We start from the raw sequence: 14,228 nt of genomic DNA, 5'->3' as shown, positions 1-14,228 counted from the left end.
TGCTCTGAGCTCAGCAGTGCACCCCTGCTGCCCACAGCTTTGGAGGTCCAGCCACGGCAGCCAGGTGCTCTGTGTGGTGTCCCTGCTGCTCACGGCTGCCGGGAGCTGCAGGGGTCCCCCCACCAGTCGGAGTGGCCAGGAGCTGTGAGGTGGCGGGGGACCCTGCAGCTCTTGACCGCCGCAGGCTGAAGTCATGGAGGTTGCTGGAAGTCACGGATTCCATGACTAAATCGTAGCCTTAGTCATGATGCACTTTCCATATGTCTCACCCCTACCTGTCTTTCAGGACAAGCTGCAGCACCTTATGTGCCAAACATCCTATCTCCTGGGGCCCAAGCTGTATTAAAACTTAAGAGCTTCCCTACTGGAAGCCTTATGGCAAACTCTTATGGCCAGGCCTTTAAAAAGTAACTAGAGATTTAAGAGAGACCTTAAAAGAGGCTTGCCTTTTAGAAAGTTCAGAGCATCCCTCCCCTTTGAAAATAAGATGTCTCAGATTGGACACCCAAATCACTAGTCACTTCTGGAAAATCTTGGCCTTGGAACTCCCAGTATTCCTCCTTCACCCATGCAAAACCCTTGTAAACCCAGAGTGTTTACGGTCTCTTCCATGAAGAATTAAGGTGACTTACTGTGAACATAATCTGCTCTCTTGAAGCAATTTAGAAGTTAATAACTTGCTGAAAATGCAGTGAATTAATGAAACATTAATATTCATAGCACAAATTCCATAGCAGTAGTCAGAAAGTTTTTAAAAACAATAAATAACTGATCATTTTATAGCTTATGGAACCTCGAAGTCCAACAGAGAACATCACGTGCCCGTTTCAGCCTGTTAGTACTAACTCTGGTTGTTTTTCAGATGGATGGAAGATTTCCATGTGAGTTAAATTTACTTATAATGGCACACATCATCAACCTGAGTATAGAAATCCTAGAGAGGCGCTGAATTCCATCCCCACCTCCTCAAAAAATAGCATCCAGCTCTTCTTGAACTGATTTACACTACTTGTTTTTTATTGCTACCTCATAAATTGGTGCTGGATTGTATTTCAACCAGTGATGAAACACACTTGGGGGTAGACTAGATGACCCTTGCAGTCCCTTCTAACACTATGATTCTATGATGTATTGTTTTAATAAATAAAACTCTATTTGAACAGTTAACATTCCTCCACTTTCACTTCAGCCCATGATATCCTGGGTAGTGAGTTACAGGCTGTTTCTTATATTTTAAGTGTCTTTTAATTGCTTTTCACAGTACGGAACGGTACAAGATTTTATGTCTATAAGCTTAAGAGCCATAAAGGAACATATTACCCATGTTGCAATCTTTATCCTAGCTATCTTTGCAAATTCCAACAAACAGCTTGAAGAGTTCCCCAAATACCTACACAAAACTTTAAGGTTAAACTTCAATATCCTAAATGACATGTAGCTTCTCCTCTGCTGGTTGGAGGTTGGTGAGTGAGTAGTAATAAATGTAAATGAAATTAATTGGCCAGGGGCATAGAGTTTTTGGCTGCTTCCAAGAGCAGGATGGCACCTCAATGACCAGTGGTCTGATCTAGGATGGGGAATACTATGTTGTGACTGTGTGAACATCCAGTAAGACACAAGCTGACCGTGCTAGTCAGACTTTATCCTAGTTCTGTGTCATGAGATGCTTGCTCTCATTACTTTTGAGAAGTTTGGAGTTAAACAGATCCAGCAAAACCCTAAAAATGCTTGAAGTCACACACACAAGGAATCCCATCCGCTTCAGTGAGATTAAAGTTATGCATGAGCTTTACTGTTCGAGAATCAAGGGTTAAATCCTCTTTGCCCCACTGAAGTCTATGGGAGTTTTTCCGTTAAATTTGGTGGAACCAGGATTTCACCTGAGGTTGGTTTGTCTTTCAGAAAGTAAATGACAAAGACCATTACTCACAGTGTTAATACGGTTTCAGTGACAAACATTTAGTTTTTATCAACCCAGGCACCTGTATTGGGCACAAAGTTGGGATAAAAGGATGAATTCTGACAGGCAGTGTGGTGAGGGAAGCATGATTTTGGGAGGAGAGAAACTAGACTCAGTTGAGGGAACCTCTGTTGTGGAACTTTTTCTCTAATAGATGCTGCTAAATTGAGCTAATTAAATACCTGATGGCAAATTTAGTAGAATGAATGCTTTTATTTCTGATTGTGACTGATCTGTAACCAGATGTATTTTTTCCTCAAGTTTATTTGTCAAACAAGTTGATTCTTGATCTGTAGCTTGGTCATAAACCATTTTCTGACAAGTATTTGATATTTGAAAATCCAGCTATTGGTCATATAGCATTGTTTCAATTTCCTGGCTGGGTGGACTCTTAGAAGCAGTTTCTGATTCAAAATATTCACAATTATCAATTTGAAATCTGCCTTCTGTGTTTGTTTGTTTTTTTTCAGTGGATATTCCTGCCAGTAAACTAGAATGCCTGTGAATATTCACAGGCAATGAGCACAAAAGGGATGCAAATGCAGTCAAACTAAATTTATTTAGCAGCTCTGACAGATATTATTGGAAAACCTTTTGTGGTATTTGCCTATTGCAGCTCTAGTGCTAGAAGGTTCAGACGGTGCTTAGCCTGAACAAGGAAAAAGTTTAACTAAACCAGTAGGAAAACTAGAACAAAACAGTAGGAAGTAGTACAAGGAGGAGCTTAGTAGTACTCGTATCATTTCTTCCTTATAACTTAAAAAAAAAGTTTTATATCAAACTGCCACAGTGGAAATCAGAAGAGGGTCTCAAGTTCGACTCCTTTTGATAAAAATAATATGGGATTGCTTAGAAGAGCATTCTCTGTAAGGGCCCCACAACTCTGGAAGTTGCTTTCCCAGTGTTGCCAACTCGCATTTTTATCATGAGTCTCAGTCCCTGGAGTCATGTGATTAGGTGAGAATCTCAACTTTCATTTAAAGAAAACAGTGAATTTCTGGTCTTCAGGATTGTGTAGGAAAGCCTGAAAACGTGACTCAGTAGCATTCTGGAGTCTCAAAAGCAGAAAGCAAACAAAAAATACAGGCCCCTGCCTCCTTTTTTTAAAGAAGATTTCAACTCATTCTTTTCTTTGTGGAGGCCTGACTCGTGACGTGGGAACTCTTGTCGTTGGCAGTACTGTCTTTTTGGTCCAAAATAGTCCGAATCTGATGACCTTTTGGGAACGTTTCAAAGCTTACCATCTTTCCTCCCCTTCCACAATTTGAAAATGTTGGGGGAATTATTAAAGGTGGGAAACTGGATGAGGAAGAAGGAAGGGGATTTAAATTCTTAGGTAACCCACCACCAGCAAATCACGTTTTCTGAAGTTGTGCTGCCGCACTTAGAATGTGTTTCAGGTGCGTCAAGGGTCCTTGCTGGGTATGGTTAGAGGTACCTGTTTTAGCACTTCTGTCTACTGCATTATTTACATACTGCATTATTTCTTTTTGGCAGGTTTTTTCCACTGCTGATCTTTCATAGTTCAGTTGTGTATTAGTTGCTGTTTAAGCAGTCAGATTAATTCCATTATTTCCCATCTCTTCTAGGACTGCTCAGTGGGCAGACTTCCCCTACAAACAGCAAATTGGAGAAGCTGGACTCTCAGCAAGTGTTACAGCTGTGCCTCCGATACCAAGATCACCTTCATCAGTGTGCAGAAGCTGTTGCCTTTGATCAGAATGCTCTAGTGAAACGAATCAAAGAGGTATGCTGTACAATAGGTGCATGCTTCTGTCAAAGAGGGAGATAGCTGGGGTTGAACCAGGACTAGCTCAACAGCTATAGCAGTGCTTGCTATAGATCACCTTAAGTCATTTGCAGTAATCCCTTAGGTTCTTCTTTCAAAGGGAAACTTTAAAGGGAAGTAAGTGTGTGTGTGTGTATTTGTGCGTGATTGAGTATCCTCTTGGCTTGAGCAATGGACACCCTAAACCTTACTGGTAAAAGCTTTGCCATATGAGACTAGATCATTGGACCAGTATCCTGCCTCATGTAGTGTCCAGTTCCTGATGTTTCAGGCAAATGTATGCTGACCTGCACTTCTAATGCACCTGCCCAGTATGATTCTCAAACTTTTCTTGTTTTTACTGAGTGCCATTTTGTGAGAGAATCTCTTGTGGACCCTCCTTCTCTCCCAGTGCCTGTTAACCGCAGTTGGTTAATTCTCAAAGTGATTCAATGTGGAGACCAGCAAAAAAGGCTTCATGGAGCATGGGTTACCACTAAGCCAATGTTTGAGAATCACTCACCTGGTCAGTTAAGCAATGGCACACATGGGAAGGAAATTAATTCCTGATGCAAGCAGCATACACCTTGAAGCTTGCAACTGGATTATTTTTATATGCATACTTACAGTGTTGTCAATGGTCATAAGACCATACAGATTTCAGAAGTTAAGGTACAGTGCAAGTGAGAGAGAGCTCTTAGAACAGCATGTCTGTCAATAACCAATCCATGGTGGATAACCCAGCCCAAAGCATAGTGGAACACACTTGGGAATGTTGCTTTTGACAAGAGTAAGTGGTATCACCAAGACCAAATGCACTTAGTATCAACAGGGTGGAGAGTTTGATGAGCAGGTGGTTAATTTGTACCGGCTCCCCATAAACAGTGACCTTGTTTTGTTGCTGTTCTATTGGCTCAAGATTAAGAAACCCCACAATATGAACTGGATAATAAATGTGATTCATGGGCTGTTTTGGAGAACTGCTGTGTTTTCATGATGTGCTGAGTCCAAAATACCATGGGAGCCATATAAAAAAAAAATCCCTTTTTCTACTTTGGTGAGTGAAGATATAAAGCCAGCTATTATGCAAGATGTAAAGGTACTTGCAGATGTTGGTGACTCAGATCACATAAATCCAGAATTTATTTAAATTGCCAATTTAATGACATTACAGTGCATTAATTCAAATAGTTTGTTATTCTTTTGGCCATTAGAATGCAAGGGCCAGTGTCAAACTAATTTGAAGGACTGGTAGACTGTACAACTGGCTTCTGACGCAGTTTCACTTTCTGTAGATGGGTTTATTTTATGCAGGGTAGGTGGCATGGCTACCACTCGACTTAATGATTATGATGCTTTCATTTGATTCATAATACCTTAGTTTGTAAAAATATAGTGCCTTGGTCTTGGTTCAGTACTGGAACGCGCAGCTCTCACTAGCCTCTTTATTATGGTCTTCTCTAGTACAACCTGAAGATATGGACAGCTGACCAGTCACTTCTGTTTTTGTCATAACGCTTAAGTAGTTTCAGGGCCCTGAGTCCCTCTGCCAATCTGTGTGGTTTTACAACTTACTTTCCTGTTACTTTTTGTTTCCCCCCCTCTCCTGTTGCTGTATATCTGCTTTGGAGAGGAGGTGGGTACAGAGGAAGTCCCTCAATTTAAATAAAATGGGAAGCAAGACATGGGCCCTGTACAGTATTAAACTGACCCATTGTTGACAGTGAGTGCCAGCAATTGGTATAGTTGAACTGGCGGGCTAAATATGACTTAGATACAAATATAAACTAGGACAAAGCAAGATGAGCCCCACCCACTGTCATCGGTAGTTCAGTTTTGCGGTATAGACTAGGCCTAACTGACTATAGAGAGGAAATGGTGAAAGAGAATATATAGCATACAGCAAAAAGCACAATGTTTGCAAGCTACGGGGAATACACTCTCTCCTCTCCATACTGGTAAATTTTAGTTGTTGTTTGTTTTAAAGTAGGTAAACTGCTTCTGACAGAAGTGTTGTTTGTTTGACAATACCTCCTTAACTTTCCTCAAATGCTTGTAACCTTCAGTCCTCTATTTGTCCTACCTCTCAGGGCCAGCCACCTTTCCTCAGGCCTTACTGACCACATGACCATAGTCAGGTCCCTTTTTTGGTGTCACCTTGACTAAGTGCACCATGGCAAGTGCTTTTTGCTCCTGAGTTTTGCGAGAGGATGTTTCTTTTGACAAAGTAGGGCGGTGAATTTACAGTTCCTCAAAAACTCATTATCTGACACAAAATGGTCTTAAGTAAAAAGAGAATCATTTTAAAATACCCATCTCTCAGACATACAAAGGGTTACATGGCCATTTTAAGGGTATCTGCTCAAATGTAAGAAGAAGCATCAAAAGGAAAATATTCATCAATCACTTTTTGTCTTGCCTTCCACAAACAGCTGTTATTATCTCTAATGAAATTAGGGCTTGTCTACGTGCACAGTTGTTTCAGTGAGTTAAGCTAAACAGGAACATGGTGCTCTTGTTCCTGACTAAGGCTGTTCACGCATGGAGTTGGTCAGGAATGGCTGCTGCACTTCAAACTCATACCCTGTTTCAATGTGTACTAGCTTTCAGTTATGGACACACACAGAGTACCACCACCATCCCTGCCACAGCTATCTGTCTGCTTGTGCTTTAGCTTAGCTAGCATCATTCTGGACGTGAATTGTCTCTGAGGGACAGTGTTGACTTAGGCTGTATCGATGGCTGTATCGAGGCCTTGGTCTATGTACAGTTTTTGTACCAACATTGGTGTAATTGTTTTTATCAAAATAGGCTGTTTGCATAGCTGAAACGGTGTTTTTTACAGCAAGATAATTAATGCAGATAAACATGTAGGAAAGAAGTTACTAGCTAAGAAAAATCCTTGGATAACAGATAAAATTTTTGCTCTGATGGGTGAAAGAAGGAAAGTAAAAGCACGAAGATCGACATCAGAAAAAGAGAAACACCAGAGACTGACTAAAATGCTAATCTGCATTTATTCTTTATCAAAGTCTAAATGGTTGAATGAGAAATGCACAGAAATTGAACAAATAAAGTGAGATATATCAAAAGATAAGAGTCTTTGATTACAGAAGAAAAGTTATCAATATGTCCCTTAAGGACAAAAGTGGACACTATTTGACAGACCTTAAAGACAAGAATGAGAGATGGGGAGAATATATCAAGGAATTATATTGTGAAAAACCTCAACTAGAGACCAGTCAAGTAAGCCCACCAAAAATGGGTGAAGAAATCATAGCATCAGTACAAGGACTTCTGAATGGAAAAGCATAGCTTGTCATGTGAATTGTTCGAAAGAATAGGGGATGAAGGCTTTAAAGCCCTGTCAGAGATAATGAAGAATGTTTGAGACAGAATAGCCGGAAGATTTTACAATCTCACTTTGTATTCAAATCCCAAAAAAGAACAATGTGATGGATTGTAAAGAATACAGAACAATCAGCCTCGTGTCACATGAGACTCTTGCGAGTTGTTCAAGATTGTATAAAAGAAAAGATTGATAATGAAATACACGAACAGCAATACAGCTTCAAACATGGAAAGCCATAATAAATGACTTCATGAACTTAAAGCTCATACTAGAAAGATCATTTGAAATGGGGAAAATAGTATACGTGTGTTTCATTGACTTCCCTAAAGCATTTGACAGAATCTACCACTCACGGATTTTGTTCAACTTTTGTAACGAGTGTTTGAAATTAATTGAAGAAACAGAAGATGGTATTAAGGTGAATGGAAAAATGGTGAATAACATTCGCTGTGCAGATGACAGTGAAGTTGGCTGATTCAAAAGAATGTTTGTTGGTTTTGAAGTTAGCAGAGATTTATATATGAATGTGGTCTAGAGTTGAATGGGTCAAGTTAAAAACTATGCTACTGTGTGAGGAGCCTGGAAAAACATGCAAGATTGCCGTGAGTGACACAAGTGTACATCAAGTGAGAAAGTACTACCACTTAGGAAGCATCATTACAGAAGATGGAAGATCAAAAACTGAAAGCAACACCATAATATCAAGAGCAAAAGGGACATTGTGGAAGAATAAATATCTGAGTCAGAATTTAGTCTTCAGATTTTTCACTTCTCCTAAAAACTTACATTTGATCTGTGTTTAAATTATAGCTGTTGTCAGGGTTCCTTCCCCACTCTGAATTCTAGGGTACAGATGTGGGGACCCGCATGAAAGACCCCCTAAGCTTATTCTGACTAGCTTAGGTTAAAAACTTCCCCAAGGTACAAACTTTGCCTTATCCTTGAACAGTATGCTGCCACCACCAAGTGTTTTAAACAAAGAACAGGGAAAGAGATCACTTGGAGATGTCTTCCCCCCAAAAAATATCCCCCAAGCCCTACACACCCCCTTTCCTGGGGAGGCTTGAGAATAATATCCTAACCAATTGGTTACAAAAATCAAAAAAGACCCAACCCCCTGGATCTTGGAACAATGGAAAAATCTGTCAGGTTCTTAAAAGAATTATTCTATTAAAGAAAAAGAAAGGTAAAAATAATCTCTGTAAAATCAGGATGGAAAATACTTTACAGGGTATTCAGATTCAAAACACAGAGGATCCCCTTCTGGGCAAAAGCTTAAAGTTACAGAAAACAGGAATAAACCTCCCTCTTAACACAGGGAAAATTCACATAAAACAAAAGATAAACTAATCCGCCTTGACTGGTTTACCTATTCTGGTTGCAATAGTGGAGACTTGGATTAGGATGGGTTGGAAAAGATGGATTTCTGTCTGGCCTCTCTCAGTCCCAAGAGAGAACAACCATGTAAACAAAGAGCACAAACAAAAGCCTCCCTCCCCCCCCCCCCCCCCCGCCCCACCAAGATTTGAAAGTATCTTGTCCCCTGTTGGTCCTTTGGGTCAAGTGCCAGCCAGGTTAGCTGAACTTCTTAACCCTTTACAGGTAACAGGATGTTGCCTCTGGCCAAGAGGGATTTTATAGCACTGTATACAGAAAGGTGGTTACCCTTCTGTTTTGTATTTATGACAGCTGTGAAACATGGACATTCAAATAATGTATAATAAAGAAACTACAATTTTTGAATTATGGTTTTATAGAAGAATTCAAAAATATCATGAGTAGGCCACATAACCAACGAAAAACTAACACTTGTTAGAGATCTTATGAAAAGAGATTTGATTTGAAGGACACATTTTAAGAGGTTCAGTGGGTGATGCATGTTTAAGGGAACAGGAGGAGAAAGTTGATGGCAGAAAATGAGACAGAAAAAGAAGAACTTGGATGAATGATGTGGTATCCCGGTGGGATCAAAATGACTTCTCCATCCACAAAGGAGATTAGCAGAGGATTGTACAGAATGTGATACCAAGTTTGTGAACTTCTAGTAATGGAGATACCACATGAGAAGAAGAATTAATGCATATTGGTTATCTTGCTGTAAAATCCTAGTGAAGGCAAGGCAAGGTGGATTTTTTTTTTAAACTGTGATGTAACTAGGAAAGGTCAACCACAGGTTGGAGATGTGTTGTTGACCTCACCTAATAACAGCACAGTAAAAATCACCTGCAACTTGTCTTCACTGGGATTTTAGAGTGAGATAGCTAACTGTAAAAAAACAAACAAAAAACCTAAAAAACAAAACAAAAAACCCTTCCTTTTTTGGCAATGAAGACATAACCCTAGTTAAACCACTGTAAGACCGCTATTGTGTACGTAGTTACGTCAGTGTAAAGATCCCTTGGGCCAACTCTATACTATAGACTTTTGCTGACACAAGTTACCTCGGTGTACAGCCACGAACTATTGTATATTGCTTGAGCACCTGCACACTTGGATGTTTGGTTGGTGTTGTGTGTATGAATGAGTGGCTGCGTTGGTGTAAAATACATTGCACCATGGATAGGGATCCCAGTGGGCCCTGAACTGCCATCCAGCTCAGTGCCTTGTGGGACATTTTTGTAGTGCTTTATGGGATATCATCCATTTGCCCATGGATCTCTGAGAGCTAGGGATCAAGTTCCCACCATGCCACTTTCTCCATCCAATAATGCTTATCCCATCCTATAATTTTGTGCCATTTTAAAAAAATACAACCTCCCACAGTCCTGCATTCTGCTTTTCAGTCTCTGCCATCTTTCTGGCAGAAGTGTGCACCCTACATAGTTCAGCATAATTATCATGAGCGTTGCTGATACCGGACACATGATTGCCCTTTATTTGCAGAACTATGTGTGTGTGTGTGTGATGAGGAAGATGCAGAGATGTTTCAGCACAATAACTGGATGCTGATGGACACAGCAAAAAAAAAAAAAAAGGGTGAGGCTGTTGCTGGTATTCATGGAACAGCTCCACACCACTGCTTCTGTCCCAGAAAAAACGAGCACTGATTGGTGGGATTGCATGGTAACGGGGGTATGGGATAACAAGCAGCGGCTGCAACACTTTTGAATGCAAAAGACTACGTTCCAGGATCTGTGTGCTGAGCTCACCCAACCCCCCACACCAGAATGACAGCTACATTGGTAGTGGAGAAGCAAGGGGGGATTATGCTCTGAATACTTGTGATGCTGCCGTATTGCTACCAGTCAATGGGTAATCAGTTTGGCTTTGGAAAATCCACAGTAAGGGCTATTTTTATCCAAGAGTGTAAGGCTCTTGCCTCCTGCTATACAGGATTGTGACTCTTTGTGAAATGCAGGAAATAATGACTGAATTAGGGGCTTCCAAACTGCATAATAGGTGGCATGCATATCCCTATCCTGGCACCAGCCCACCTTGCCATTGAGAATATCAACAGAAAGGCATACTTTCCTGTGGTTTTGCAAACCCTGTATTGCTGGAGATATGTTACTGTTATCAGTGTGGGCTGGTGAGGGAAGGTGCATGACATCTGCATCTTTAAGAACACAGGACGTTGCAAGCATGGGCACATCTTCTCAGCTGGTGTATTATCATCGGCGAAGTTGAAATGCCAGTTAGTGATTCTGTGGGATCCAGCCTACCCCTTGTTTCCCTGGCTCAGGTAGCTGTAATTGGCCATCTCAGCAGCACCAAGGAAAGATTCAACTACTGGTTTAGCAAGTGCAGAATGACTGGAATTGTGCTTTTGGTAAACTGGAAGGATGTTGGCGCTATCTGTTCACTGGATTGGATCTCAGTGTGGGAAACAGCCCCATCGTTATTGCTGCATGTTGTATGTTCCACAGTATCTGTGAGGGGAAGGTGAAAAGCTACTGCCAGGGTGGAGGAGTGAGGTGGAGTGGCTGTCTGCTGAATTTGAACAACCATACCCAAGGACTATTAAAAGAACCTATCCTGGAGCTGTACAGCTCAAGGAGGCCTTGAACGACAATTTTAATAGTTAGGCACATTTAAATGTTTTCTGATGAATATGTTATGAAACTGTTCATGTGTCTGTTATTGCCTGCTGCTGTAAATTCTGTAATGTATGGTACAAACTAGGAAATCTGGGTGGGTTATTGGCCCCTGCAATGAATTCCTCAATGTGTGGTGTAAACTGATAAAGATAATTTGAGTTTCCAGAAATAGAACTTTGTATACAAAGAAACAGGGCAACAAAAGTAAAATGAAAACAAATATATAAGATAAAAACAGCTTGCCAACATGAACCACAATTTAAATCCTCGCATTCAAATTTGAAGTAAACAGTAATCGTGGAACAACCGATCCCTCAATTCTCAAGCCTCCTCCAAGGTCAAGTCACATGGCCCTCTACTCATTGTGCTCATGAGCTGAGGCCTTAGAGGCCTAGTAGAGCTCACCAAACATATACTCCCTTAGTCTGCTTCTTTCTCTTCCTGATAGGGGTCAGAGGTTTAGAAGTCATGAAAGGAGAATCTCTCAAGGTCACCATACCAGAGGCTACTGATTAAAAGAGACAGACACACAATTAGATGTCAGTGTTTCTGTGTCTGATTCATAGTTGTGCTTGCACAGCCTCTTCTCCCCATAGATTATGGAGATCGAAGATTACTTTCCTGCTCCAGGCAGGAACTTGTCTAGTAGCAAGTTCTCTCTATGTGGAGCTGGCATAGTTAGATGCACACAGCTGAAGTGAGCTGGTAGGTGTGCTTACTAAGGTAGGCAATCAGTAAAAGGCATTTCAAAAACAGGTGGGTGGTCTTCTGGTGTCTGTGACCTCTGGGTAGTGGAGTTCAAAATTGTTACTGGAGCAGCCATTGTCATGAGGTCAGGGGCATAGTGGGAGAGCTTCTGGAGGACTCTTAGGGCAATACAACTAATGCGGTGTTTTCACTTGCATGGTACTGACCTAAGGAGGTTGATTTGTGACTCTGCATCAAGGCGGTGGCTTTATTGCATCGCTGTAATGGGATGTATGTGTTGGCAGGAGACAAATTTTAGTGTAGACACATTCATAGCTAGGTCTACACAAGTTGACTTAGGTTGATCAAAGTTTGTAGTGTAGAGCAAGCCTTATACTGGTAGAGCTTATTCCTGTAAAGGCACCTTTATTCTGGTGTAATTGCGTCCACACTAGGGAGGGTTGTACTGCTTTAACTAAACCAGTATAGTGAAGTGGCACAGCTGTTGTGTGTAGACAAGGCTTAGGGGCTTGTCTACAGTGCAGAAGTTGTACCAGTTTAACTGAAAACTGTTTTGTAAACCAGTGCAAGTCTTTTTGGATGCTTTTACTTTGGCTTAAACCTGGTTTATTCAGGGTTCAGCTTAATTTGGTTCAGCCTCTTGTATTGGTTTAATAAAATAAGTTTAACTTCAACCAGTTCGACTTCTGTTTGTAGACAAGGAAAATAGTTAACATTTAAAAAATGTCCTAAGATGATTTAAGCAATGTGATTTTAAACAAGACTTTGCACAACAAACAGTCCTTGAATAAAAACATCTTAACATGGTTTTTAAACCCAACTTTCCTTGGACTACACTAAGTTCAATGTCCTGTTTAAAAGCCTGTTAGCTATCATGTTTTAAAACCAGGACAGTTTTCCTAATCTAGAAATTTGAGCCCTGACTCCTTTAAATTAATTCCCAGTTAAAATTATTTTTCATTCTGTGTCAGACATGAATTATTGACATATGAATCACCATCTGTCACAATATTGTTTGCAGTATTGTTAGGTCACCATTGCTTGTTACATGACTGCCAAACTGTGCAATTAATACAGCTTTTTTTTCTGACTGAAAAACTACAGAAAGAACAACTTAGATTTTTGTGTCAGATTGTGGAACTTTAATTCTGTGTTATGGCACTTGATATCACCTGTCAGTTTCCCACCAAAATGACTTGTGTAGGTTTGTCTGGGTGGTATATCTGTCCTTTAGCGGATTGCAATATCGTGTAGGATGAAAACTGGCAGCTTGTTGGATTAATTATTGCACAGTTGATTTCTGTGGCCATGCTGTGCAAACAAACTGGAAACTGGTTTGCAGAAGCTTGAGTGCTGACAATATGGGAAAAAGTGGGTTTCTTTGTAATGTCTACACCAGGGGGAAAAGTATATTTTTAAGACAATAGTTAGCAAATGGTAAAATCATAGTGTACGCAGGACAAGTTATAGTTAACCTTTATTGGACAAGTCTAGGTGACCCCCCCTATTCCTCCCCAGGGGCTTCACCCCAGAGATAGCTGCATTTTTGAGGTGGGTTAAGTTACCTTTGTGTACAGAGAGCTTTTGGGATACTTCAGGCTGAAATCTGTATTTCACCTTGACCTGCTAAACTGAGGTAAATGACAACTTGTCCTGTGTGTCCTAGAATTTTCCAGTGTGTTAGCTATCCCATGATAAAAACACACCTTTTTAGTGCATATATACACACACTAGGAAAAAAGAGCTTAATTGTCTTCTTTTACATTCCTGTCTATAGCTGAGAATTAGTCTGGAGATATTTCCAACTCTGTTACTGGTGCTCTCTCTCTCTCTAGCCTTGTGGGAGTTACTAATGGTCTGATTTTCAGAGTTGCTGAGCAACCCTAATGGCTGTTAAAGTTGATGAGCCACACCTTAGAAAATCATACCATGAGGCCTCAGTTTCCTGATCTGTAGAATGGAGTAAATAATATTTCAAGGGGATTCTGTGTGGATTAGTTTCAAGACAAACACTGTCCAAGTGCTAAGTATTTGTTACAGAATGGGAGTTATAAGAGCTGACTTATAAATTGGGTGCTGTATGAAAGTGTCATCTGATAAAATAGAATCAAATACATGACAGAAGCAGAAGGGAATAAGGACCCAGTTTCAGGATAGTCTTTCATCAGTAAAAGAAATCTATCACGGTTGGCTAGAAGATCTGCTAGGGGACTGTGTAATAGGAAAGATGAGTAGAAGAGATAATTGACAATTTAGGACCTGACTCTTAATACCTAAGCACTGCAACTTTACGACATATTTCCAAGTAACCCGTGATTTTTGTGCACCTCAATTTTCAAATGTCAATTTGAGATGCCTTTTAAAAACTGCCTGGCTTTTCAGAGAGTGCATAGAGGCTTGCAA

The 14,228-nt window shown here is 40.5% G+C and overlaps 1 protein-coding gene across 1 annotated transcript in view; it reads left to right on the top strand.

The window, feature by feature from the left end:
• The window catches only part of BORCS5 (BLOC-1 related complex subunit 5), a 125,569-nt gene that overhangs the window by 87,085 nt on the left and 24,256 nt on the right, over positions 1–14,228 (top strand). Inside the window, exon 3 of the mRNA XM_077825382.1 lies at positions 3,550–3,707. Within this exon, the coding sequence (XP_077681508.1) occupies positions 3,550–3,707 (158 nt within the window). The remainder of the gene's footprint in view (positions 1–3,549; positions 3,708–14,228) is intronic.

This window comes from Eretmochelys imbricata, chromosome 1, assembly GCF_965152235.1.
Source record: "Eretmochelys imbricata isolate rEreImb1 chromosome 1, rEreImb1.hap1, whole genome shotgun sequence".
In the NCBI taxonomy this organism is placed as follows: Eukaryota; Metazoa; Chordata; order Testudines; family Cheloniidae; genus Eretmochelys; species Eretmochelys imbricata.
Note: the sequence above shows the minus strand (reverse complement) of the source record. Positions and strands in the feature narration are given on the sequence as shown.